Here is a 25,499-nt window from a genome sequence, read left to right as displayed (position 1 = left end):
ATACCTCTTCGACCCCATTGCCTATGCTCTCATTAGCCCATCTATCCTCCAATAGCTGTTTATATCTTACCCTAACTGCCTCCTCTTTTAGTTTATAAACCTTCACCTCTCTCTTCCCTGATGCTTCTATTCTCCTTGTATCCCATCTACCTTTTACTCTCAGTGTAGCTACAACTAGAAAGTGATCTGATATATCTGTGGCCCCTCTATAAACATGTACATCCTGAAGTCTACTCAACAGTCTTTTATCTACCAATACATAATGCAACACACTACTGTCATTTCGCCCTACATCATATCGTGTATACTTATTTATCCTCTTTTTCTTAAAATATGTATTACCTATAACTAAACCCCTTTCTATACAAAGTTCAATCAAAGGGCTCCCATTATCATTTACACCTGGCACCCCAAACTTACCTACCACACCCTCTCTAAAAGTTTCTCCTACTTTAGCATTCAAGTCCCCTACCACAATTACTCTCTCACTTGGTTCAAAGGCTCCTATACATTCACTTAACATCTCCCAAAATCTCTCTCTCTCCTCTGCATTCCTCTCTTCTCCAGGTGCATACACGCTTATTATGACCCACTTCTCGCATCCAACCTTTACTTTAATCCACATAATTCTTGAATTTACACATTCATATTCTCTTTTCTCCTTCCATAACTGATCATTTAACATTACTGCTACCCCTTCCTTTGCTCTAACTCTCTCAGATACTCCAGATTTAATCCCATTTATTTCCCCCCACTGAAACTCTCCTACCCCCTTCAGCTTTGTTTCGCTTAGGGCCAGGACATCCAACTTCTTTTCATTCATAACATCAGCAATCATCTGTTTCTTGTCATCCGCACTACATCCACGCACATTTAAGCAACCCTATAATTTTTGCACTCTCTTTTATCCCCTTTGCCTTTATACAAAGGAACTATGCATGCTCTCTGCCAATCCCTAGGTACCTTACCCTCTTCCATACATTTATTAAATAATTGCACCAACCACTCCAAAACTATATCCCCACCTGCTTTTAACATTTCTATCTTCATCCCATCAATCCCGGCTGCCTTACTCCCTTTCATTTTGCCTACTGCCTCACGAACTTCCCCCACACTCACAACTGGCTCTTCCTCACTCCTACAAGATGTTATTCCTCCTTGCCCTATACACGAAATCACAGCTTCCCTATCTTCATCAACATTTAACAATTCTTCAAAATATTCCCTCCATCTTCCCAATACCTCTAACTCTCCATTTAATAACTCTCCTCTCCTATTTTTAACTGACAAATCCATTTGTTCTCTAGGCTTTCTTAACTTGTTAATCTCACTCCAAAACTTTTTCTTATTTTCAACAAAATTTGTTGATAACATCTCACCCACTCTCTCATTTGCTCTCTTTGTAATGTTTACTTGTTTCCCTCTTGACCTATTTGTCTGGGAAGTTTAATTTGATGAAGTTGTTTAAACTCCTTGGATATTTCATCCCATGCTTGACTCATTTCTAGAGGCAAGTTCTCATCCCATCCAATTTTGAGCTTCCATGCATCTTGCATAAGCATTTTACCCTTTATGGTAATTGGTGAGACGAGTCCTAGAGGATCAAAACATTGTGATACCTCTGACAGTAAACTACGTTTAGTGAGTGTACTGCATGATTTATTGTTTATCTTTTTGAGACTCAAAGTATCTTCCTGTGTGTTCCAATTAAGTCCCAGCATATTGTTGCAATCAGGAATTTCAGCTTCAGTGAAATTTTTATTTATTTTATTATCACACCGGCCGATTCCCACCAAGGCAGGGTGGCCCGAAAAAGAAAAACTTTCACCATCATTCACTCCATCACTGTCTTGCCAGAAGGGTGCTTTACACTACAGTTTTTAAACTGCAACATTAACACCCCTCCTTCAGAGTGCAGGCACTGTACTTCCCATCTCCAGGACTCAAGTCCGGCCTGCCGGTTTCCCTGAATCCCTTCATAAATGTTACTTTGCTCACACTCCAACAGCACGTCAAGTATTAAAAACCATTTGTCTCCATTCACTCCTATCAAACACGCTCACGCATGCCTGCTGGAAGTCCAAGCCCCTCGCACACAAAACCTCCTTTACCCCCTCCCTCCAACCCTTCCTAGGCCGACCCCTACCCCGCCTTCCTTCCACTACAGACTGAAATCTTCTTTGATAAGTTCCCTTAATTGCTTTGAATTTGTATTCCACATCCTTAGAGGCATATTTGCTTCTTTCATCTCCTTGTTAGCTTCTCTGTATAAGGATTTCAAATCCTCCTCTTTATTCACAGTACCTTGAAGATTGTCCACATAGAAACTTTTCTTTAAGATTCCTTTGAAGGGACTTTCAGATTTCTTCAAATGTGTATTTAGAGTAGCTTCTAGTAAGAATGGAGAGGATGTTGCACCAAATAATACTGATTTGAAACGATAAGTTTTCACAGGACTTTGAGGATCATGTGGATTTTCAGGCCACAAGAATCGAGTATAATCTCTATCTATTTCTTGTAGTCCTACTCTCAAGAAAGCTTTGGAAATATCAGCCGTGTAGGCATATGGGTTTGTGCGAAATTTCATAAGCACGTCTCCAAGCTTCTCAGTTAGTGAGGGTCCGGTCATCAGACAGTCATTAAGACTTGCTACATCTTTATTTGCACATGCGCTACAATTATATACAACACGTAGTGGAGTGGTTTCAGAATCTTTTCTGACTCCATGGTGCGGGAGATAATGAGCTTCTGTCTTCAATTTATCTTCGACTATTTCCTCAATGAATTTATTGTCCAACTGTTCTTGTATGATATTATCATAGACAGTCAGTAGCTCTGGATTCTTCCTGAGCTCATGTATTTGTGCTTTCATCTGTCCGAAAGCCATGCGATAATTGCTAGGCAGATGTGGTGGATTTAATTTCCATGGTAACCTAACCCAATACTGTCCATCTTTATATTTGACAGTGTCCAAATATTGGCTATGAGTCTGAGACTCTTGTGGGCTTGGTTTATTTACATTAATACCTATCACATCTAAATCCCACAACTTATCAACTGGTTCATTCATTTCTTCCAGTAATGATAATTTTTGCTGTGGTACATGATCAGCGGTTATTCTCGTAACTAGTACATTTTCCACTGAATCAATATCAGCTTCTTTCCCACTTTGAGAGGGAATGGGACCACATATTATGTGGCCTCCTGCTGTTTTCAGCAAGTGAACATCATGTTTACTTACTATATTTTGCACAAAACAGTGATAATAATCACTTCCAATGATTAAATCAATTGGACTAATTGTGTCCGTCTGTATGTCAGGACAGGCTAACTTGACCTAAGCTGCTTTCAGTGCTGCAACTGTTTCTTTTAATCCCTGGATCTGTACAGACTTAGGCAAATCATCTACTACCACAGCTTCTACTGTCTTTTTCCTGTTTCCTAGACCAACAGTGATTCTGGCTAGGTCATATGTCTGTTTACCAGAATTATGGAAAAAACCAGCTATATCTAACTGTATTTTGGCATAGGGTTGTTTATTCAGTTTCTGCAACACTGTTCTTCTTATGAAGGACCTTTGTGAGCCTTGATCAAATAGTGTTAGCACATTGGTTTTGTGTAATTTATTAGATAACTCAACTCGAGCTATCGGGAGAGCAGTTGCTTTAAACTTATCTCTCACATTTAATGCTGTTGCTTGTTGACTTCCTGATTCTGTGGAAGTCTTCTGCTGTTCAGCAAAAGTATTTGGGCATAATGCTGTATGATGCATACCCTTGCATTTAAAACACTTCTTCAGTGAGCATTTTCCTCCCTTGTGTTCACCTAAACACTTGATGCACCTTTTCAGCTGATGAACACGTTGTTTACGTGCTTCCATTGATGTGTATTGAATACAATACTGTGCCCAATGTGTTCCATCACAAAGTACACATTTTGGAGTACGCTTATGTATGACAGTCCGTTTACTGTCTGTTGTATTCACAGCTTGATAAATGCCTATATGGGATTTCCCATTCTGTGGTTTAGTGGGAGTAGGTATACTCTTTATACTGAGTTGAAGGTTTATTATCCACTGGATTTGTGGATTTTTCATCTTGTCTCGTTGCTTGCATGCATGAAACTATTGTTTGTAAACCATTGCTAATTTCCTCACAAGTGAAATAGCGTTTATTGAACATAATATTTAATCGTTCAATAGTTTGTGGTGACAACTTATCTTGTACAATACCACTGATAAACCAATCACATTGTCTTAGGTCATATTTAGCACCTAGAGATCTGAGACTATTGTCTAATGTGATTCTAAATGCCTGTAAGTCTGAAAAACAATGTTTGGGTGGCTTCAAGCTTGATATTAAGACTGCATGTCTAACTCTAGCCTTGTCAGCATCGAAGTAATTGTCTGCTAAGACACGTAAGGCTATTTGATAATTGCCTTTGACCACCGGAAATGACTTAATCAGTTCATAGGGTTCTCCCTTCACAAGACATTTAAGGTAATTGAACTTAGCAATCTCATGTATGTCAGTTCGTGAATTTACTATGGAATGAAAACCACTAATGAATTCTTCATAATTATGACCTTGGAAAATAGGTAATGACAATGTAGGTAAGCTTGGTAATGGGACACTTGTTGTTGTTACAGGTGTAACAGGTGTTTGACCACTAGTTACAGTAGGTCTCTGTGACAGAGTTTTGTGGCAGATAGCCTGTACTCCTGTCCACCTTAATTGTTGATTACTAAAAGTATCCAAAACATTTTTAATTTCATCCTCAGATGGATCCGATTCAAGAAATTTATTTTCATAATGTGTATAGTCTGAATTAATTATTTCCAGACGTTGTGTAAATAATCCAAATTTGACCTCAAGATCATCAAAATCTATGTTTGTATCTTGAGTTAATCCTATACAGACTGAAATTAGATTTTCTAATTGTGTAATCTTAGTCTGTAAAGACTGAAACTGAGTTTTCAAACAAGCCATTTTAATGGTATACTGAAAATTCTAGCACCACACTTAGAGTGTTTAAAAAACACTGTACTGCTATAAACAGCTGAGTTTTTGTTGTGCTTAAGTCAGCAATAATTGAGTCAGACACTACTGACCTACTAAGCTTAACCTCAGGGTCAGTGACCATGAAGGGTACACAGTACATGTGGCTGGTGTTTATGGCTTGAGTTTGCTGTGTCAGCCTGACCACGATGATTAATCGTAAATAACGATGTTATACACTTCATTCACTATACACTATAAATGTCACTGTATAACTGTAAATCACACGTGAATATTACTTACACATATATAAATGTCACTGTTAATATATATTCGAAAGCTTACACTTTATATAAGTTCCTTTAATATAACAGGTATATCTATAAGAAATAAACTTTAACACAATCTTGTCTCTTAATTTCTGTCTATAAACATTATAAACACTCTGTGTATATACACTCAGACAAACTGAACATCACTTGGGTTGTTGTTGTCGAAGTCAGCGATTTTCGAGATTGGAGCAGTGGTTGGAGGGTGCCATCCCCTGTTTTCTTGTTGGGTGAGTCACCCAGCTCCCATTTTCTTTGGGTGAATGCTGGGAGAGCACCCGTTTTCTTTTGGCTGCCCATTCTCTGTGATTGAGTCTTGAGGGACTCATTTATACTGGTTTATATTGTAAAACACTAGTTTTACAGCTTTTTTCGAAGGACCTTGGTTCGTAGGTTATTTGTACACTGTAGTACAACATATTTGGACCACAGTGTGGCCTTGATCCGGTTCGAGCACGACCAATTATGTTGAGAAATGGCATTACCAGCTAAGTTTAAACAGTGAACACTTAAAGATAACTCATCGCCTGCACTGCCGCCCCTGCTGTCGAAACCATCTCACAACGGGCTGTCAAGAAATATAATTTGTAAGATTATAAATTACCCCTAGGGGGTGTTATGTCAGCATTTCATTCACTGATGGCTGACAACTTACTTGTTTGGACTCAAAAGTCCACACCTTACTGCCGACTATAGGTTGATTACAAACTCCTTGCGACTCAAGAACTGCGCAGTCCCCCGTTCTACAAGAAATTCGTAACATACCTTGCTCTTGTAGCGTGAGCTATGGTGTTCTTCACACCTTCGACAGGTATCGGTGACTTGATAGAAGTTGAAGTGTCCTTGGATGTCCACGTCTTCCATTGTCTAGGAAACGCACACTGGTACACTATGTTCCACAAGATTTGTCTTCATTGTTCACAATGTTATCACTGAAGAAGCTGATCACACTTCTCTTAAGTGTTTATTGTGTTTTATGAGACACTTTGTTCACACTAACGCACAGATCGTTGTTCTTTGTTGGTTATCCTGGCGTCAGTGTCACTCTCAGTAGAGTCAAAAGTAATCTGAAGACGCCACGGCGCCCCATGCCGTCACTGCCCCTTGCACAAAAAAAAAGCTGACCTAGTACTTTTTGCTTCCTTGCCACTTCCTCGATGAAGCAAAGCAGAAGGTTTGATTCTTGCTGTCTTAAGCATAGACAACAATGTCCACTATCTTTACTATGGTAACGAAGTGGGAGCAGGATTTTCCTTAATTGTCCTGCTAAAGTAAGAGATGTACTGTCTCTTATTAAAATACACTCTGCAACACTGGACTGCAAGGAGCAATGGTCGGTTGACCACAGGTTGCACACTCGTACAGCATCTGTGATCAATTACTCATTGTAGCAGTAAACAAGACGCTTGCCCCTTCTGAGAGGTCTGGGCCCCTCAGGGCTGAAAGGGGCTGAAGGGGGCTGATACCCCCCTCCTGGAGAAAATTTCTCCACATTCACTGCCTCCAGCCGTCTTCTCACTGCAACATTTACATCCCAATCTTCAGACCCATATAAGAGTGTTAGTACCACTATACTTTCATACATTCCCTTTTTTGCCTCCATAGATAACGTTTTTTTGTCTCCACATATACCTCAACGCACCACTCACCTTTTTTCCTTCATCAGTTCTATGGTTAATCTCATCCTTCATTAACATGTCAACTCCCAAATATCTGAAAACATTCACTTCTTCCATACTCCCTCTCTCCAATGTGATATCCAATTTTTCTTTATCTAAATCATTTGATACCCTCATCACCTTACTCTTATCTATATTCACTTTCAACTTTCTACCTTTACACATCCTCCCAAACTTGTCTACTAACCTTTGCAACTTTTCTTTAGAATCTCCCATAAGCACAGTATCATCAGCAAAAAGTAGCTGTGTCAACTCCCATTTTGTACTTGATTCCCCATAATTTAATCCCACCCCTCACCCCAAAACCTAGTATTTACTTCTTTTACAACCCCATCTATAAATATATTAACCATGGTGACATCACACATCCCTGTCAAAGACCTACTTTTACTAGGAAGTAATCTCCCTCTCTCCTACACACCCTAACCTGAGCCTCACTATCCTCATAAAAACTCTTTACAGCATTTAGTAACTTACTACCTATTCCATACACTTGCAACATCTGCCACATTGTTCCCCTATTCACACTGTCATTTGCCTTTTCTAAATCCATAAATGCAGTGAAAACTTCCCTACCTTTATCTAAATACTGCTCACATATATGCTTCAATGTAAACACTTGATCTACACATCCCTTACCCACTGTAAAGCCTCCTTGCTCATCTGCAATCCTACTCTCTGTCTTACCTCTAATTTTCAATAATAACCCTAACATGCACTTTACCTGGGATTCTCAGTAATATTCCCGTATAATTTTTACAGTCTCTTTTGTCCCCCTTCCCATTATAAAAGGGAACTATACACGCTCTCTGCCAATCCCTAGGTACCTTTCCCTCTTTCATACATTTTTTTTTTTTAACAAGTCGGCTGTCTCCCACCAAGGCAGGGTGACCCAAAAAGAAAGAAAATCCCCAAAAAGAAAATACTTTCATCATCATTCAACACTTTCACCTCACTCTCACTTAACCACTTATTATTAAACTTATTTATTAACCCTTTCAGGGTTTCCAATGTACTAGTACGTGTAAATTCTAGTGCCTTCAAAGCTAGTGAGAGAAAACTGGTAGGCCTACATATGAAAGAATGGGTCTATGTGGTCAGTGTGCACAGTATAAAAAAATCCTGCAGCACACAGTGCGTAATGAGAAAAAAAATCTTTGACCGTGTTTTTGGTTTAAAACAACGACTTTGCAGTGTATTTTCGTATGGTATTTATGGTTGTATTGTAGTTTTTTGTTGAAAATAAGAAAAAGTTTTGGAGTGAGATTAACAAGTTAAGAAAGCCTAGAGAACAAATGGATTTGTCAGTTAAAAATAGGAGAGGAGAGTTATTAAATGGAGAGTTAGAGGTATTGGGAAGATGGAGGGAATATTTTGAGGAATTGTTAAATGTTGATGAAGATAGGGAAGCTGTGATTTCGTGTATAGGACAAGGAGGAATAACATCTTGTAGGAGTGAGGAAGAGCCAGTTGTGAGTGTGGGGGAAGTTCGTGAGGCAGTAGGTAAAATGAAAGGGGGTAAGGCAGCCGGGATTGATGGGATAAAGATAGAAATGTTAAAAGCAGGTGGGGATATAGTTTTGGAGTGGTTGGTGCAATTATTTAATAAATGTATGGAAGAGGGTAAGGTACCTAGGGATTGGCAGAGAGCATGCATAGTTCCTTTGTATAAAGGCAAAGGGGATAAAAGAGAGTGCAAAAATTATAGGGGGATAAGTCTGCTGAGTATACCTGGTAAAGTGTATGGTAGAGTTATTATTGAAAGAATTAAGAGTAAGACGGAGAATAGGATAGCAGATGAACAAGGAGGCTTTAGGAAAGGTAGGGGGTGTGTGGACCAGGTGTTTACAGTGAAACATATAAGTGAACAGTATTTAGATAAGGCTAAAGAGGTCTTTGTGGCATTTATGGATTTGGAAAAGGCGTATGACAGAGTGGATAGGGGGGCAATGTGGCAGATGTTGCAAGTGTATGGTGTAGGAGGTAGGTTACTGAAAGCAGTGAAGAGTTTTTATGAGGATAGTGAGGCTCAAGTTAGAGTATGTAGGAAAGAGGGAAATTATTTCCCAGTAAAAGTAGGCCTTAGACAAGGATGTGTGATGTCACCGTGGTTGTTTAATATATTTATAGATGGGGTTGTAAGAGAAGTAAATGCGAGGGTCTTGGCAAGAGGCATGGAGTTAAAAGATAAAGAATCACACACAAAGTGGGAGTTGTCACAGCTGCTCTTTGCTGATGACACTGTGCTCTTGGGAGATTCTGAAGAGAAGTTGCAGAGATTGGTGGATGAATTTGGTAGGGTGTGCAAAAGAAGAAAATTAAAGGTGAATACAGGAAAGAGTAAGGTTATGAGGATAACAAAAAGATTAGGTGATTAAAGATTGGATATCAGATTGGAGGGAGAGAGTATGGAGGAGGTGAATGTATTCAGATATTTGGGAGTGGACATGTCAGCGGATGGGTCTATGAAAGATGAGGTGAATCATAGAATTGATGAGGGGAAAAGAGTGAGTGGTGCACTTAGGAGTCTGTGGAGACAAAGAACTTTGTCCTTGGAGGCAAAGAGGGGAATGTATGAGAGTATAGTTTTACCAACGCTCTTATATGGGTGTGAAGCATGGGTGATGAATGTTGCAGCGAGGAGAAGGCTGGAGGCAGTGGAGATGTCATGTCTGAGAGCAATGTGTGGTGTGAATATAATGCAGAGAATTCGTAGTTTGGAAGTTAGGAGGAGGTGCGGGATTACCAAAACTGTTGTCCAGAGGGCTGAGGAAGGGTTGTTGAGGTGGTTCGGACATGTGGAGAGAATGGAGCGAAACAGAATGACATCAAGAGTGTATCAGTCTGTAGTGGAAGGAAGGCGGGGTAGGGGTCGGCCTAGGAAAGGTTGGAGAGAGGGGGTAAAGGAGGTTTTGTGTGCGAGGGGCTTGGACTTCCAGCAGGCATGCGTGAGCGTGTTTGATAGGAGTGAATGGAGACAAATGGTTTTTAATACTTGACGTGCTGTTGGAGTGTGAGCAAAGTAACATTTATGAAGGGGTTCAGGGAAACCGGCAGGCCGGACTTGAGTCCTGGAGATGGGAAGTACAGTGTCTGCACTCTGAAGGAGGGGTGTTAATGTTGCAGTTTAAAAACTGTAGTGTAAAGCACCCTTCTGGCAAGACAGTGATGGAGTGAATGATGGTGAAAGTTTTTCTTTTTCGGGCCACCCTGCCTTGGTGGGAATCGGCCAGTGTGATAATAAAAAAAAAAATTGTAGTTTTTCTGGTCTCATTTTATAGAATGGAAGACATATTACAGAAATTGAGATGATTTTAATTGGTTTCACAATGAAAAGTACTGTACCTTGAAACTGAGCTCAAAGTAGCAGAAATGTTCAACTTTTGCCAAAGTTCAAAAGTAAACAAATCATGCCACGTGTCCAATACACATCAACTGGTGAGTCTAATATTCTTTCACAAGTGTGCTGATATTATATATACCATTTCTACACTAATGCAGTAGTCTGTATAACAGTAAATCTTCTATTTTTTTTGGAGAATAAAAATTCAAAGTGGAAAACAAAAGAAACATAAGAGGGGTCTGGGGACATGACTAATGAACAGAGGAAATGTTATTTTAGTGCCAGGAATGTCTGTCTTGTGTATTCTGGACCCTATTTGGAAATTGGCATCTTTTGAAATTTGTGTGAAATTGGCAAAATTGCTAATTTCTGACCCCTTTATTGGATAGTTGAAATCGGTAAATAGGTGGTTTCTTGTACTCATTCAATAGAAAAAATGGAGTTCTAGCAAAACAGTTATGATTTTTGTCGACTTGTACACTGGACTTGGCTGAAAATAGGGCTCAAATTGGGCGAAATCGCCGATGCATAAACATCATCGAGTCCGCTAACTTCATGAGAGCGTAATTCCGTAAGTTTTCCATCAAATTTCATACTTTTGGTGTCATTATGATCGGGAAAAGGTTCTCTATCTTTTCATTAGATGAAAATAATAGGGCCTCTCGACCCTGAAAGGGTTAAACAAAAATACCAACCACTCCAACACAATATCCCTCCCTGCTTTTAACATTTCTGTCATGATCCTGTCAGTTCCTGCTGCTTTACCCCCTTTCATTCTACGTAATGCCTCATGCACCTCCCCCACACTCACATCCTGCTCTTCTTCACTCCTAAAAGATGTTACACCTGCCTGACCAGTGCATGAAACTACCGCCTCCCTTCATCATCAACATTTAAAAGTTCCTCAAAATATTCCCGCCATCTACCCAATACTTCCAGCTCCTAACCTACTAACTACCCTACTCTGTTTTTAACCCTTTCAGGGTCCAGAGGCTAAATTTCAAAGTGCGCACCAGGGTCCCAAGAATTTTCAAAAAGAAATTTTGTTATTTTTTCTTATGAAATGGTAGAGAATCTTTTTCTGAAGGTAATAAAACAAAAAGTACGAAATTTGATGGAAAATTGACGAAATTATGCTCGTGCGAATTTTAATGTGTCAGCAATATTTACGAATTGGCGATTTTGCCGACTTTGTCTCCCATTTTAGGCCAATTACATCATTCCAGTCGACCAAATTCTTAGCTATTTCACTAGTATTACTTCTATTCTATCAATTGAGCACAAGAAGTCGCCAAGTCACCTGTTTCAACTACAAAATAAAGTGATCGGAAATTGGTAATTTGGCCAATTTAACACAAAGTTCAAAATATTCCATTTTCAAAATAGGGTCCAGAATAAACAATGTAGGTATTCCTGGGACTAAACTAACATTTCCTCTGTTTATTAGTTATGTTTAGAGGCTTTACAAATGAATTCCATTTTGATTTTTTATTCACATAATGAATTTTTATTCAAACCAAAAAATAGAAGATTTACTGTTATGCAATATTGTAATAATTGTATAAATATCATCACCACATTTGTGAATGTATATTAGACCCACCTGCTGGCGTGTATTAGACGTGTGAGTTCGTTTGTTTACTCTTGAACATCGGCAAAAATTTAACATTTTTGCTACTTTGAGCTCAGTTTCAAGCCATTTCCACTGCTAAAACCAATCAAAATCATCTCTATTTCTGTAATATGTCTTCCATTCTATCAAATAAGACTAAGAAATCCCAAATACAACTATAAAAAACATACCAAAAAACACTGCAAAGTCGCTGTTTTAATCGAAAATCACAGTCTCAGTTTTTTTTCTCTCATTATACACTCTGTGTTGCAGGACTTGGTGCACACATACCACATAGATGTATTCTCTCATATCTAGGCCCAAATTTACCACTCACAGCTTAGAGTGAGCTGAGCTCATGGTGTAGATCTACGGTTTGGACCCTGAAAGGGGTAACTGACAAATCCATTCATCCTCTAGGGTTTCTTAACTTGTTTATCTCACTCCAGAATTTTTTCTTATTTTCAGCAAAATTTCTTGCCAGTGCCTCTCCCACTCTTTCATCAGCTCTCTTTTTGCACTCTCTCACCATTCTCTTCACCTTTCTTTTACTCTCCATATACTCTGCTCTTCTAACAACACTTCTGCTTTGTAAAAACCTCTCATGAGCTATCTTTTTCTCTTTTATCACACCCTTTACTTCATCATTCCAACCAATCACTTCTCTTTCCTCCTGCACCCACCCTCCTATAGCCACAAACTTCTGCATTTTACTTGATCAGGAATCAGACATGATGACTCTGCATCGTGTGTAATACCTGTTGTTCATGAGCAGCTCTCTGAGACAGAGAGACAGTCAGACAGAGACAAGCAGAAAGACACACACAGGCAGACAGATTGTCAGACAGAGCTAGACAGATAGACATGTTTATGTGTAACAATGAAAGCAAATAAAGCCACGGTTCCCGGAGCAGTGCTCGATCATCAAGTGTCACTCCACTGCTGCACTGTCAGCAGTGGAGTGACACTCATCTTACACCATGCTTCAAGAAGTTTCATATATACTTCAGCATGTGTAAAGCATTACTAAGACCTATAAATACGTACTTTGTATATATTTGTAGACAATAGTATGTGGAGATGTCATGTCTGAGGGCAATGTGTGGTGTGAATATAATGCAGAGAATTCGTAGTTTGGAAGTTAGGAGGAGGTGCGGGATTACCAAAACTGTTGTCCAGAGGGCTGAGGAAGGGTTGTTGAGGTGGTTCGGACATGTAGAGAGAATGGAGCAAAACAGAATGACTTCAAGAGTGTATCAGTCTGTAGTGGAAGGAAGGCGGGGTAGGGGTCGGCCTAGGAAGGGTTGGAGGGAGGGGGTAAAGGAGGTTTTGTGTGCGAGGGGCTTGGACTTCCAGCAGGCATGCGTGAGCGTGTTTGATAGGAGTGAATGGAGACAAATGGTTTTTAATACTTGACGTGCTGTTGGAGTGTGAGCAAAGTAACATTTATGAAGGGATTCAGGGAAACCGGCAGGCCGGACTTGAGTCCTGGAGATGGGAAGTACAGTGCCTGCACTCTGAAGGAGGGGTGTTAATGTTGCAGTTTAAAAACTGTAGTGTAAAGCACCCTTCTGGCAAGACAGTGATGGAGTGAATGATGGTGAAAGTTTTTCTTTTTCGGGCCACCCTGCCTTGGTGGGAATCGGCCAGTGTGATAATAAAAAAAAAAAATAGTATGTGACCAAGACCAGTGAAGATGTTCACCTGTCAGTGTGTTTGTCACTATTTGATTACTATTACAGTATCTAATGCTAGTGTCAGAATAAAGATTGGCTATGAAATCACAAGAACTACTATTAAATTGTAATCATCAGAACATAAAAATTATATAAATTAAAATAATAACTAGATAAAAAAGGTATATCGGCAACATTTCTGCAAGCTGCAGGACTCCATGTTGCCATCAGGTGAGCATCCAGCACCAACTTCGTGGCCTTATTTCTCAGCAAGTACTGACCCAAAAAAAATTTTTGGGTCTTTACACAGAAAATTGCCCTCTTTAATTATGAAAAGCTTTTTTTTTTTTAATATTCAGAACGCTGGCAGTGAAAACGTAATCTACCTGTGGACAGTTTAAGGGTTAATGGTGTAAATAACACCTGAAATGTTTATCATAGTATGTATTGTTTACCTGGAGAGAGTTCCGGGGGTCAACGCCCCCGCGGCCCGGTCTGAGACCAGGCCTCCTGTACATGAATTTTTTGTAACTTATGTCAGTGATTAAATGTACAGTTGAGACCCACTTATCTACTACATTAGGAGGCTTATTTAATACATTTGAAAAAATATTGCAGTTGTTTGGTTTACCTGACTATAATTTTAAATTGTCATACCTAAAAAAATATTGGAATTGTTTCTCTTTCAGGCAGCATACTGGTGAGCAGCCACACAAATGTGAGTTGTGTGGCTGGCAAGGTCGGGATCACAATGCATTAAGAAGACACAAACTCATTCATCTTCACTTAAAGCCATTGAAATGTCCACATGATTTCTGCTTATATGAGAGCTGTCATTCAGCATACTTCAGGAGGCATATTGCAAAAAAGCACCCTAAAGCAGAGGACATATATAAGTGTCAGGTAAGTTTGTCAGCAGAAATCTAATTTTGTTTTTCTTTCAGTTCTGCTAAAAATTCATGTGCATTACCGTATTTCATGGTATACTGTTTAGATCAAGTTTTTATGAAAATGATATTCTGGTCAAGAAAAAAAAGCAAATTTTGTCTTAGGTATTAATGGATATATGTTTTTTTTTTTTTTTTTTTTTCAATAAGACGGCCGTCTCCCACCGAGACAGGGTGACCCAAAAAAGAAAGAAAATCCCCAAAAAGAAAATGCTTTCATCATCATTCAACACTTTCACCACACTTACACATTATCACTGTTTTTGCAGAGGTGCTTAGAATACAACAGTTTAGAAGCATATACATATAAAGATACACAACATATCCCTCCTAACTGCCAATATCCCAAACCCCTCCTTTAAAGTGCAGGCATTGTACTTCCCGTTTCCAGGACTCAAGTCCGACTATATGAAAATAACTGGTTTCCCTGAATCCCTTCACTAAATATTACCCTGCTCACACTCCAACAGATCGTCAGGTCCTAAGTACCATGGAAATATAAACACATATGCAGTATAATGTGATCCTTTATTGACTACGTTTCGCCCACACACTGGGCTTTTTCAAGTCACAAACAGATCTACCTGGGGTGGAAGGGACGTGAGTATTTATAGTCAGGTTCAGAATGCTGAGGTCAGGTGGAGAATGCTGCATCTGATGATGTACCAAGTGGGGTTATAGAGTCTAAAATCTTGGGTAGCTTGGAAAGGAGATTGGATAAGTTTGTGAGCAGACCTTCTGCAGTGTTCTTCCATTCCTGTGTTCTTATGTGGGATAGCGATGAAGAATTTTCTTGGCAAGTGGTTCAGCTATGTTATAGAAGCCACTATTCTGGTTAAGTTGTCGGATATAGAAATAAGTGATGATTCCAGGATTCTTCGGTATTGAGTGTTGTCTTCTGTGGCGATAAGTCTTGAGTTTCTGTAGTTTACCAAGTGGTTGTGTGAATTACGGTGTTGTACACAGGCATTCCTTGTGTCATCAGACCTGCTTGCTTATTGGTGTTCTGAAATACGTGTTTGGAGGTCCCTTGATGTTTCGCCCACGTATAATTTGTTGCAGTCATTACAAGGGATTATATAACCCCTGCAGAGAGTGGAAGCTTGTCCTGTCTATCACTGGTAATGTCCTTGATGGTCGTGGTTGTGGAGGTAGATACTTGGAATGAGGTATTGGAAAAGATGTTGGAAACGTGTTTGGCAATGGAGTTGGTGGGGAGGACTATGTATCTCTTCTTGGCAGTGTCTTCTCTGGGTGTGTTGAAGATGTTTAATGCCCGTCGTCTGCAGTCTCTGATGAAGTGACGAGGATAGTGGAGTTTAGAAAATACTTGTTCAATTATCGTGCATTCTTCTTCAAGAAACTCATTGCTGCAGATTCTGAGTGCACGCAGGAAGAAGCCTATAATTACACCACGTTTAGTTTTGGTGTCGTGGTGAGAGTAGAAGTGGAGAAGATCGTTTTGGTTGGTGGGTTTTCGATAGACTTTAAAATGAAGTTCGTGGTCAGCTTTGCAGAGCAGAACATCAAGGAAAGGAAGAGTGTTGTCGACTTCTTCTTCAAGTGTGAACTGGATTGAAGGCTCGACCTGGTTGTGCTTGTCTTGGAGAGCTTGAATGTTGAAGCGTTTAGGAGTTATGAGGAGAATGTCGTCAACATAACGGAGCCAGGTGACAGATGAAGGAATAATGGTGGAGAAACGTTCGACTTCTAGATGTTCCATGTATAGGTTCGCCAGGACCGCACTGAGTGGCGAACCCATGGGTAGTCCAAAAGTCTGCTGATAGAGGTGATTTTCGAAAGAGAAACAAGTAAAGCCAACACATAGTCCAACAAGGTCGATGAAATCGCTGGCTGGAATGGGAAGATCAAGTGAATCGTCAATTTTCCTGCGCAAGAGGTCGATGGCTTGTGTAGTAGGTACTTTGGTGAATAGGGAAGTCACGTAAAGGCTGGAAAGTTTCTTGTTCCTGATGTTGATGTTGCGAATGCGATTGAGAAGATCACCCGAGTGTTTGAGATGTGCTGGACTGATAGTGCCCAAGAGTTTAGAGAGGTGTTTTGCGAGAATTCCTGAGAGCTGGTGGGGAGCACTGCCTATTCCCGAGGATATGGGCCTCAGTGGGATACCAGGCTTGTGAGTTTTTGGCAGGCCGTACATTCTGGCACATCTCAAACACTCGGGTGATCTTCTCAATCGCATTCACAACATCAACATCAGGAACAAGAAACTTTCCAGCCTTGACGTGACTTCCCTATTCACCAAAGTACCTACTACACAAGCCATCGATCTCTTGCGCAGAAAAATTGACGATTCACTTGATCTTCCCATTCCAGCCAGTGATTTCATCGACCTTGTTGAACTATGTGTTGGCTTTACTTGTTTCTCTTTCAAAAATCACCTCTATCAGCAGACTTTTGGACTACCCATGGGTTCGCCACTCAGTGCGGTCCTGGCGAACCTATACATGGAACATCTAGAAGCCGAACGTTTCTCCACCATTATTCCTTCGTCTGTCACCTGGCTCCGTTATGTTGACGACATTCTCCTCATAACTCCTAAACACTTCAACGTTCAAGCTCTCCAAGACAAGCTCAACCAGGTCGAGCCTTCAATCCTGTTCACACTTGAAGAAGAAGTCGACAACACTCTTCCTTTCCTTGATGTTCTGCTCTGCAAAGCTGACCACGAACTTCGTTTTAAAGTCTATCGAAAACCCACCAACCAAAACGATCTTCTCCACTTCTACTCTCACCACGACACCAAAACTAAACGTGGTGTAATTATAGGCTTCTTCCTGCGTGCACTCAGAATCTGCAGCAATGAGTTTCTTGAAGAAGAATGCACGATAATTGAACAAGTATTTTCTAAACTCCACTATCCTCGTCACTTCATCAGAGACTGCAGACGACGGGCATTAAACATCTTCAACACACCCAGAGAAGACACTGCCGAGAAGAGATACATAGTCCTCCCCACCAACTCCATTGCCAAACACGTTTCCAACATCTTTTCCAATACCTCATTCCAAGTATCTACCTCCACAACCACGACCATCAAGGACATTACCAGTGATAGACAGGACAAGCTTCCACCCTCTGCAGGGGTATACATAATCCCTTGTAATGACTGCAACAAATTATACATGGGCGAAACATCAAGGGACCTCCAAACACATATTTCAGAACACCAATACGCAAGCAGGTCTGACGACACAAGGAATGCCTGTGTACAACACCGTAATTCACACAACCACTTGATAAACTACAGAAACTCAAGACTTATCGCCACAGAAGACAACACTCAATACCGAAGAATCCTGGAATCATCACTTATTTCTATATCTGACAACTTCAACCAGAATAGTGGCTTCTATAACATAGCTGAACCACTTGCCAAGAAACTTCTTCATCGCTATCCCACATAAGAACACAGGAATGGAAGAACACTGCAGAAGGTCTGCTCACAAACTTATCCAATCTCCTTTCCAAGCTACCCAAGATTTTAGACTCTATAACCCCACTTGGTACATCATCAGATGAAGCATTCTCCACCTGACCTCAGCATTCTGAACCTGACTATAAATACTCGCGTCCCTTCCACCCCAGGTAGATCTGTTTGTGACTTGAAAAAGTCCACTGTGTGGGCGAAACGTAGTCAATAAAGGATCACATTATACTGCATATGTGTTTATATTTCCATTGAGTCGGTATTTTATACCATTTATTTCCATCACAAGTACCATTCGTCTCCATTCACTCTTATCTAACACACTCACGCACGCTTGCTGGAAGTCCAAGCCCCTCGCCCACAAAACCTCCTTTACCCCTTCTCTCCAACCCTTTCGAGGACAACCCCTGTGGAGACAAAAATCGTTATTCATGGTGGCAAAGAAGGGAATGTACAAGAGTAGTAGCACCAACACTCTTATATTGGTGTGAACATGGGTTGTAAATGCTGCAGCGAGGATGCGGCTGGAGGCACTGGAGATGCCGTGTCTAAGGGCAATGTGTGATGTAAATATTATGCAGAGAATTTGTAGTGCAGAAATTAAGAGGGGGTGTAGAGTTACTAAAAGTAATAGTCAGAGGGCTGAAGAGGGGCTGTTGAGATGATTTGGTCATTTAGAGAGAATGGAACAAAGTAGAATGACTTGGAGAGCGTATAAATCTGTAGGGGAAGGAAGGCAGGGTAGGGGTTGGCCCAGAAAAGGTTGGAAGGAGGGCGTAAAGGAGGTTTTATGGGCGAAGGGCTTGGACTTCCAGCAAGCATGCTTGAGCGTGTTAGATAGGAGTGAATGGAGTTGAATGGTTTTTGGGACCTTACAAGCTGTTGGAGTGTGAGCTGGGTAATATTTTGTGAAGGGATTCAGTGAAATCGGTTAACTGGACTTTAGTACTGGAAATGGAAAGTACAATGCCTGCACTTTAAAGGAGGGGTTTGGGATATTGAGAGTTTGGAGGGACATCTAACCTGTCATATCTGGGCACTTCTGCAGAGACAGTGATTATGTATGTTATGGTGAAAGTGTTGAATGTTGATAAAAAAATTTTCTTTCTTTTTGGGTCACCCTGCCTTGGTGGGAGACAGCTGACGTGTTAAAAAAAAATTAAAGATTGTCCTAAAAACTGTAAATTTTAATGTATTTTGTGTTTTAAAAGTCTAATTGTGTTTATTCCATATACGTACTGTACTGTATAATATACAGTGGAACCTCTACTTGCGAGTTTAATCCGTTCCATGACCTTGCTCGCAACTGGATTTGCTCATTTGCAGAGTCAATTTTCCTCATTTAAATTAATTGAAATGCAATTAATTCGTTCCAGTGGAATTCTGTACTTCAATAATTTCGATAATGTCAACTCTACGGCTTATTTATCTATCTCACTTCATCTAATATGACATAATAAACAATATAAATAACATAGAAACCTGATATATACTCTAAAATGAATAAAATATGTCATTCATGTAGTGGTATGGGCGGTGTCAGCTGTGGACGAGAGTTTGTCTGGAGACCGGGCAAAATACTTCATGAATAATTTCGCTAATATCATCTGTACGGCTTATTTATCTATCACAGTTAATCTAATATGACATAACAAACAATATAAATAACATAGAAACCTGATATATACTCTAGAATGAATAAAATATGTCATTCATGTTGTGGTATGGGCGGTGTTGGCGGCCGACGACAGTTTGGAGACAGGACAACATACTCCTTGAATATTTTGCTATCATCAACTCTACGGCTTATTTTGTCTATCGCAGTTAATCTAATATGACATAACAAACAATATAAATAACATCGAAACCTGATATATACTGTAGAATGAATAAAATGTGTCATTCATGTTGTGGTATGGGTGGTGTCGGTGGCCGACGAGAGTTTGTCTGGAGACAGGACAACATGCTCCTTGAATATTTCGCTATCATCAACTCTACGGCTTATTTATCTATCACAGTTCGTCTAATGTGAAATAATAAACAATATAAATCACATAGAAACCTGATATATACTCTAGAATGAATAAAATATGTCATTAAGTAACAGGTGGAGGTGGCCATAACCACTCCCTCTTTGTTGTGGTAAATATTGCCATCTAGTGATGGCCTTTTGAAGCCGTCTATTATTATATGTAGTATATTATTATTATATATGTATTATTATTATACATATTATATTATTACACTTACGCTTAGGTCACACTACACATACATGTACACGTTTATTTATACACACTCATCTGAGTTTTCTTTGATTTTATCTTAATAGTTCTTGGTCTTATTACTTTTCCTTTTATATCCATGGGGAAGTGGAATAAGAATCTTTCCTCCGTGAGCCATGTGTGTTGTAAAAGTCAACTAAAATGCTGGGAACAATGTGCTAGTAACCCCTTTTCCTGTAAAGATTACTAAAAAGAATAAGAAGAAGAAAATTGTCAAAGTGGGAAGTCTGAATGTGCGTGGATGTTGTGCAAATGATAAGAAAGAGATGATTGTGGATGTTATGAATGAGAAGAAACTGGATGTCCTGGCTTTAAGTGAAACAAAGCTGAAGGGGGTGGGAGAGTTTCAATGGAGAGGAATAAATGGGATTAGGTCAGGGGTTTCAAATAGAGTTAGAGCTAAAGAAGGAGTAGCAATAATGTTGAAGGATAAGCTATGGCAGGAAAAGAGGGACTACAAATGTATAAATTCAAGGATTATGTGGAGTAAAATCAAGATTGGATGTGAAAAGTGGGTTATAGTAAGTGTGCATGCACCTTGAGAAGAGAGAAGTGTAGAGGAGAGAGAGAGATTCTGGGAAATGTTGAGTGAATGCGTGGGGAGTTTTGAATCAAGTGTGAGAGTAATGGTGGTTGGGGATTTCAATGCTAAAGTGGGTAAAAATGTTATGGAGGGAGTAGTAGGTAAATTTGGGGTGCCAGGGGTAAATGTAAATGGGGAGCCTTTAATTGAGCTATGTGTAGAAAGAAATTTGGTAATAAGTAATACATATTTTATGAAAAAGAAGATAAATAAATATACAAGGTATGATGTAGCACGTAATGAAAGTAGTTTGTTAGATTATGTATTGGTGGATAAAAGGTTGATGGGTAGGCTCCAGGATGTACATGTTTATAGAGGGGCAACTGATATATCGAATTATTATTTAGTTGTAGCTACAGTTAGAGTAAGAGGTATTTGGGAAAAGAGGAAGGTGGCAACAGTAAGTAAGAGGGAGGTGAAAGTGTATAAACTAAGGGAGGAGGAAGTTCGGGTGAGATATAAGCGACTATTGGCAGAAAGGTGGGCTAGTGCAAAGATGAGTAGTGGGGGGGTTGAAGAGGTTTGGAATAGTTTTAAAAATGCAGTATTAGAATGTGGGGCAGAAGTTTGTGGTTATAGGAGGGTGGGGGCAGGAGGAAAGAGGAGTGACTGGTGGAATGATGAAGTAAAGGGTGTGATAAAAGAGAAAAAGGTAGCTTATGAGAGGTTTTTACAAAGCAGAAGTGTTATAAGAAGAGCAGAGTATATGGAGAGTAAAAGAAAGGTGAAGAGAGTGGTGAGAGAGTGCAAAAGGAGAGCAGATGATAGAGTGGGAGAGGCACTTGTCAAGAAATTTTAATGAAAATAAGAAAAATTTTTGGAGTGAGTTAAACAAGTTAAGAAAGTCTAGGGAAAGTATGGATTTGTCAGTTAAAAACAGAGTAGGAGAATTAGTAGATGGGGAAAGGGAGGTATTAGGTAGATGGCGAGAATATTTTGAGGAACTTTTAAATGTTGAGGAAGAAAGGGAGGCGGTAATTTCATGCACTGGCCAGGGAGGTATACCATCTTTTAGGAGTGAAGAAGAGCAGAATGTAAGTGTGGGGGAGGTACGTGAGGCATTACGTAGAATAAAAGGGTTATGGTAAAGCATCTGGAACTGATGGGATCATGACAGAAATGTTAAAAGCAGGGGGGATATAGTGTTGGAGTGGTTGGTACTTTTGTTTAATAAATGTATGAAAGAGGGGAAGGTACCTAGGGATTGGCGGAGAGCATGTATAGTCCCTTTATATAAAGGGAAAGGGGACAAAAGAGATTGTAAAAATTATAGAGGAATAAGTTTACTGAGTATACCAGGAAAAGTATACTGTAGGGTTATAATTGAAAGAATTAGAGGTAAGACAGAATGTAGGATTGCGGATGAGCAGGGAGGCTTCAGAGTGGGTAGGGGATGTGTAGATCAAGTGTTTACATTGAAGCATATATGTGAACAGTATTTAGATAAAGGTAGGGAAGTTTTTATTGCATTTATGGATTTAGAAAAGGCATATGATAGAGTGGATAGAGGAGCAATGTGGCAGATGTTGCAAGTACAGTGGACCCCCGGTTAACGATTTTAATCCGTGCAAGAGGGCTCATCGTTATGCGAAATAATCGTTATGCGAATGAATTTTCCCCATAAGAAATAATGGAAATAAAATTAATCTGTGCAAGACGCCCAAAAGTATGAAAAAAATTTTTTTTTACCACATGAAATGTTAATTTTAATACACACAAACTGAAAAAGGCATGCACAATTACATGACACTTACTTTTATTGAAGATCTGGTGATGATTGATGGGATGGGAGGAGGGGAGAGCATTATCTTCTTACTGTTTAGAAGGGGAATCCCCTTCCATTAGGACTTGAGGTAGCAAGTCCTTTTCTGGGGTTACTTCCCTTCTTCTTTTAATGCCACTAGGACCAGCTTGAGAGTCACTGGACCTCTGTCGCACAACAAATCTGTCCATAGAGCTCTGTACCTCCCGTTCCTTCAAGACTTTCCTAAAATGGGCCATAACATTGTCATTGAAATAGTCACAAGCACGGCTTGCAACAGCTGTGTCAGGGTGATTTTCATCTATAAAGGTTTGCAGTTCAACCCACTCTGCACACATTTCCTTAATCTTTGAAGTAGGCACAATGGATTCCACAACTGGCATAGGCTTCTCAGGGTTAGCCCCAAACCCTTCAAAATCTTTCTTAATTTCCATACTAATTCTCACCCTTTTTACCACAGGGTTGGCACTAGAAGCTTTCTTGGGGCCCATGGTCACTTATTTTCCAGAAACAGCACCGAAAATACTGTAATAATACGAAATATTCCGAGTGTATGCTTGGATGTTACTGCGGAGGCTGGCTGGTAAACAATGGGACGGAGCGGCACATGTGAGGCTGGCTGAGGGCACATTGGACGCGTCTCGGACGAAAATCGGTATGCGGGTTTTTAATCGGTATGCGCGGCAAAAATTTTGCGATAAAAGTAATCGTTATGCGGAAAAATCGCTATGCGATGCCATCGTTATGCGGGGGTCCACTGTACAGTGGACCCCTGCATAACGATCACCTCCGAATGCGACCAATTATGTAAGTGTATTTATGTAAGTGCGTTTGTACGTGTATGTTTGGGGGTCTGAAATGGACTAATCTACTTCACAATATTCCTTATGGGAATAAATTCGGTCAGTACTGGCACCTGAACATACTTCTGGAGTGAAAAAATATCGTTAACCGGGGGTCCACTGTATATGGAATAGGTGGTAAGTTACTAAATGCTGTTAAGAGTTTTTATGAGGATAGTGAGGCTAAGGTTAGGGTGTGTAGAAGAGAGGGAGAATACTTCCCAGTAAAAGTAGGTCTTAGACAGGGATGTGTAATGTCACCATGGTGGTTTAATATATTTATAGATGGGGTTGTAAAAGAAGTAAATGCTAGGGTGTTCGGGAGAGGGGTGGGGTTAAATTATGGGGAATAAAATTCAAAATGGGAATTGACACAGTTATTTTTTGCTGATCATACTGTGCTTATGGGAGATTCTAAAGAAAAATTGCAAAGGTTAGTGAATGAGTTTGAGAATGTGTGTAAAGGTAGAAAGTTGAAAGTGAACATAGAAAAGAGTAAGGTGATGAGGGTATCAAATGATTTAGATAAAGAAAAATTGGATATCAAATTGGGGAGGAGGAGTATGGAAGAAGTGAATGTTTTCAGATACTTGGGAGTTGACGTGTCGGAGGATGGATTTATGAAGGATGAGGTTAATCATAGAATTGATGAGGGAAAAAAGGTGAGTGGTGCGTTGAGGTATATGTGGAGTCAAAAAATGTTATCTATGGAGGCAAAGAAGGGAATGTATGAAAGTATAGTAGTACCAACACTCTTATATGGATGTGAAGCTTGGGTGGTAAATGCAGCAGCGAGGAGACGGTTGGAGGTAGTGGAGATGTCCTGTCTAAGGGCAATGTGTGGTGTAAATATTATGCAGAAAATTCGGAGTGTGGAAATTAGGAGAAGGTGTGGAGTTAATAAAAGCATTAGTCAGAGGGCAGAAGAGGGGTTGTTGAGGTGGTTTGGTCATTTAGAGAGAATGGATCAAAGTAGAATGACATGGAAAGCATATAAATCTATAGGGGAAGGAAGGAGGGGTAGGGGTCGTCCTCGAAGGGGTTGGAAAGAGGGGGTAAAGGAGGTTTTGTGGGCGAGGGGCTTGGACTTCCAGCAAGCGTGCGTGAGCGTGTTAGATAGGAGTGAATGGAGACGAATGATACTTGGGACCTGACGATCTGTTGGAGTGTGAGTAGGGTAATATTTAGTTAAGGGATTCAGGGAAACCGGTTATTTTCATATAGTCGGACTTGAGTCCTGGAAATGGGAAGTACAATGCCTGCACTTTAAAGGAGGGGTTTGGGATATTGGCAATTTGGAGGGATATGTTGTGTATCTTTATACGTATATGCTTCTAAACTTTTTTGGATCACCCTGCCTCGGTGGGAGACGGCCGACTTGTTGGAAAAAAAAAAATTATTATTATTATTATTATTATTATTATTATTATTATTATTATTATTATTATTATTATTATACAGTGGACCCCTGCATAACGATCACCTCCGAATGCGACCAATTATGTAAGTGTATTTATGTAAGTGCGTTTGTACGTGTATGTTTGGGGGTCTGAAATGGACTAATCTACTTCACAATATTCCTTGTGGGAACAAATTCGGTCAGTACTGGCACCTGAACATACTTCTGGAGTGAAAAAATATCGTTAACCAGGGGTCCACTGTACTATTATTATTATACGTATTATTATTATACATATTATTATTATTATTATTATTATTATTATTATTATTATTATTATATAAATAATTTGTAATTTTTATTCACACAAAAATTATAAGATTTACTGTTATTTCTTATTGTAATAATTGTATCAATAATGTCAACCCATTCACGACTGCATATTGGAATGGACAGTGACGTAATTTGTTTACTCTTAAACATAGCCAAGCAATGGACCATTTCTCCTACTTTGAGCTCAGTTTCAAGGTACTTTTCGTTGTGAAAGCAATCAAAATCATATCTATTTCTGTAATATATTTTCCATTCTATCAAATG

The 25,499-nt window shown here is 39.7% G+C and overlaps 1 protein-coding gene across 6 annotated transcripts in view; it reads left to right on the top strand.

The window, feature by feature from the left end:
- LOC128685741 (zinc finger protein 39) overlaps positions 1–25,499 on the top strand; it is a 127,896-nt gene that overhangs the window by 90,517 nt on the left and 11,880 nt on the right. For all 6 annotated transcript variants that reach the window (XR_011391790.1, XM_070083397.1, XM_070083376.1 and 3 more), the window contains exon 13: positions 14,326–14,539. Coding sequence is in view for 5 of the 6 variants with exons in the window: in XM_070083397.1 (XP_069939498.1) it covers positions 14,326–14,539 (214 nt within the window). In the remaining variant the exon portion in view is untranslated. The remainder of the gene's footprint in view (positions 1–14,325; positions 14,540–25,499) is intronic.

This window comes from Cherax quadricarinatus, chromosome 1 (genome assembly GCF_038502225.1).
Source record: "Cherax quadricarinatus isolate ZL_2023a chromosome 1, ASM3850222v1, whole genome shotgun sequence".
In the NCBI taxonomy this organism is placed as follows: domain Eukaryota; kingdom Metazoa; phylum Arthropoda; class Malacostraca; order Decapoda; family Parastacidae; genus Cherax; species Cherax quadricarinatus.
This window is presented reverse-complemented; position numbering and strand designations above follow the sequence as displayed.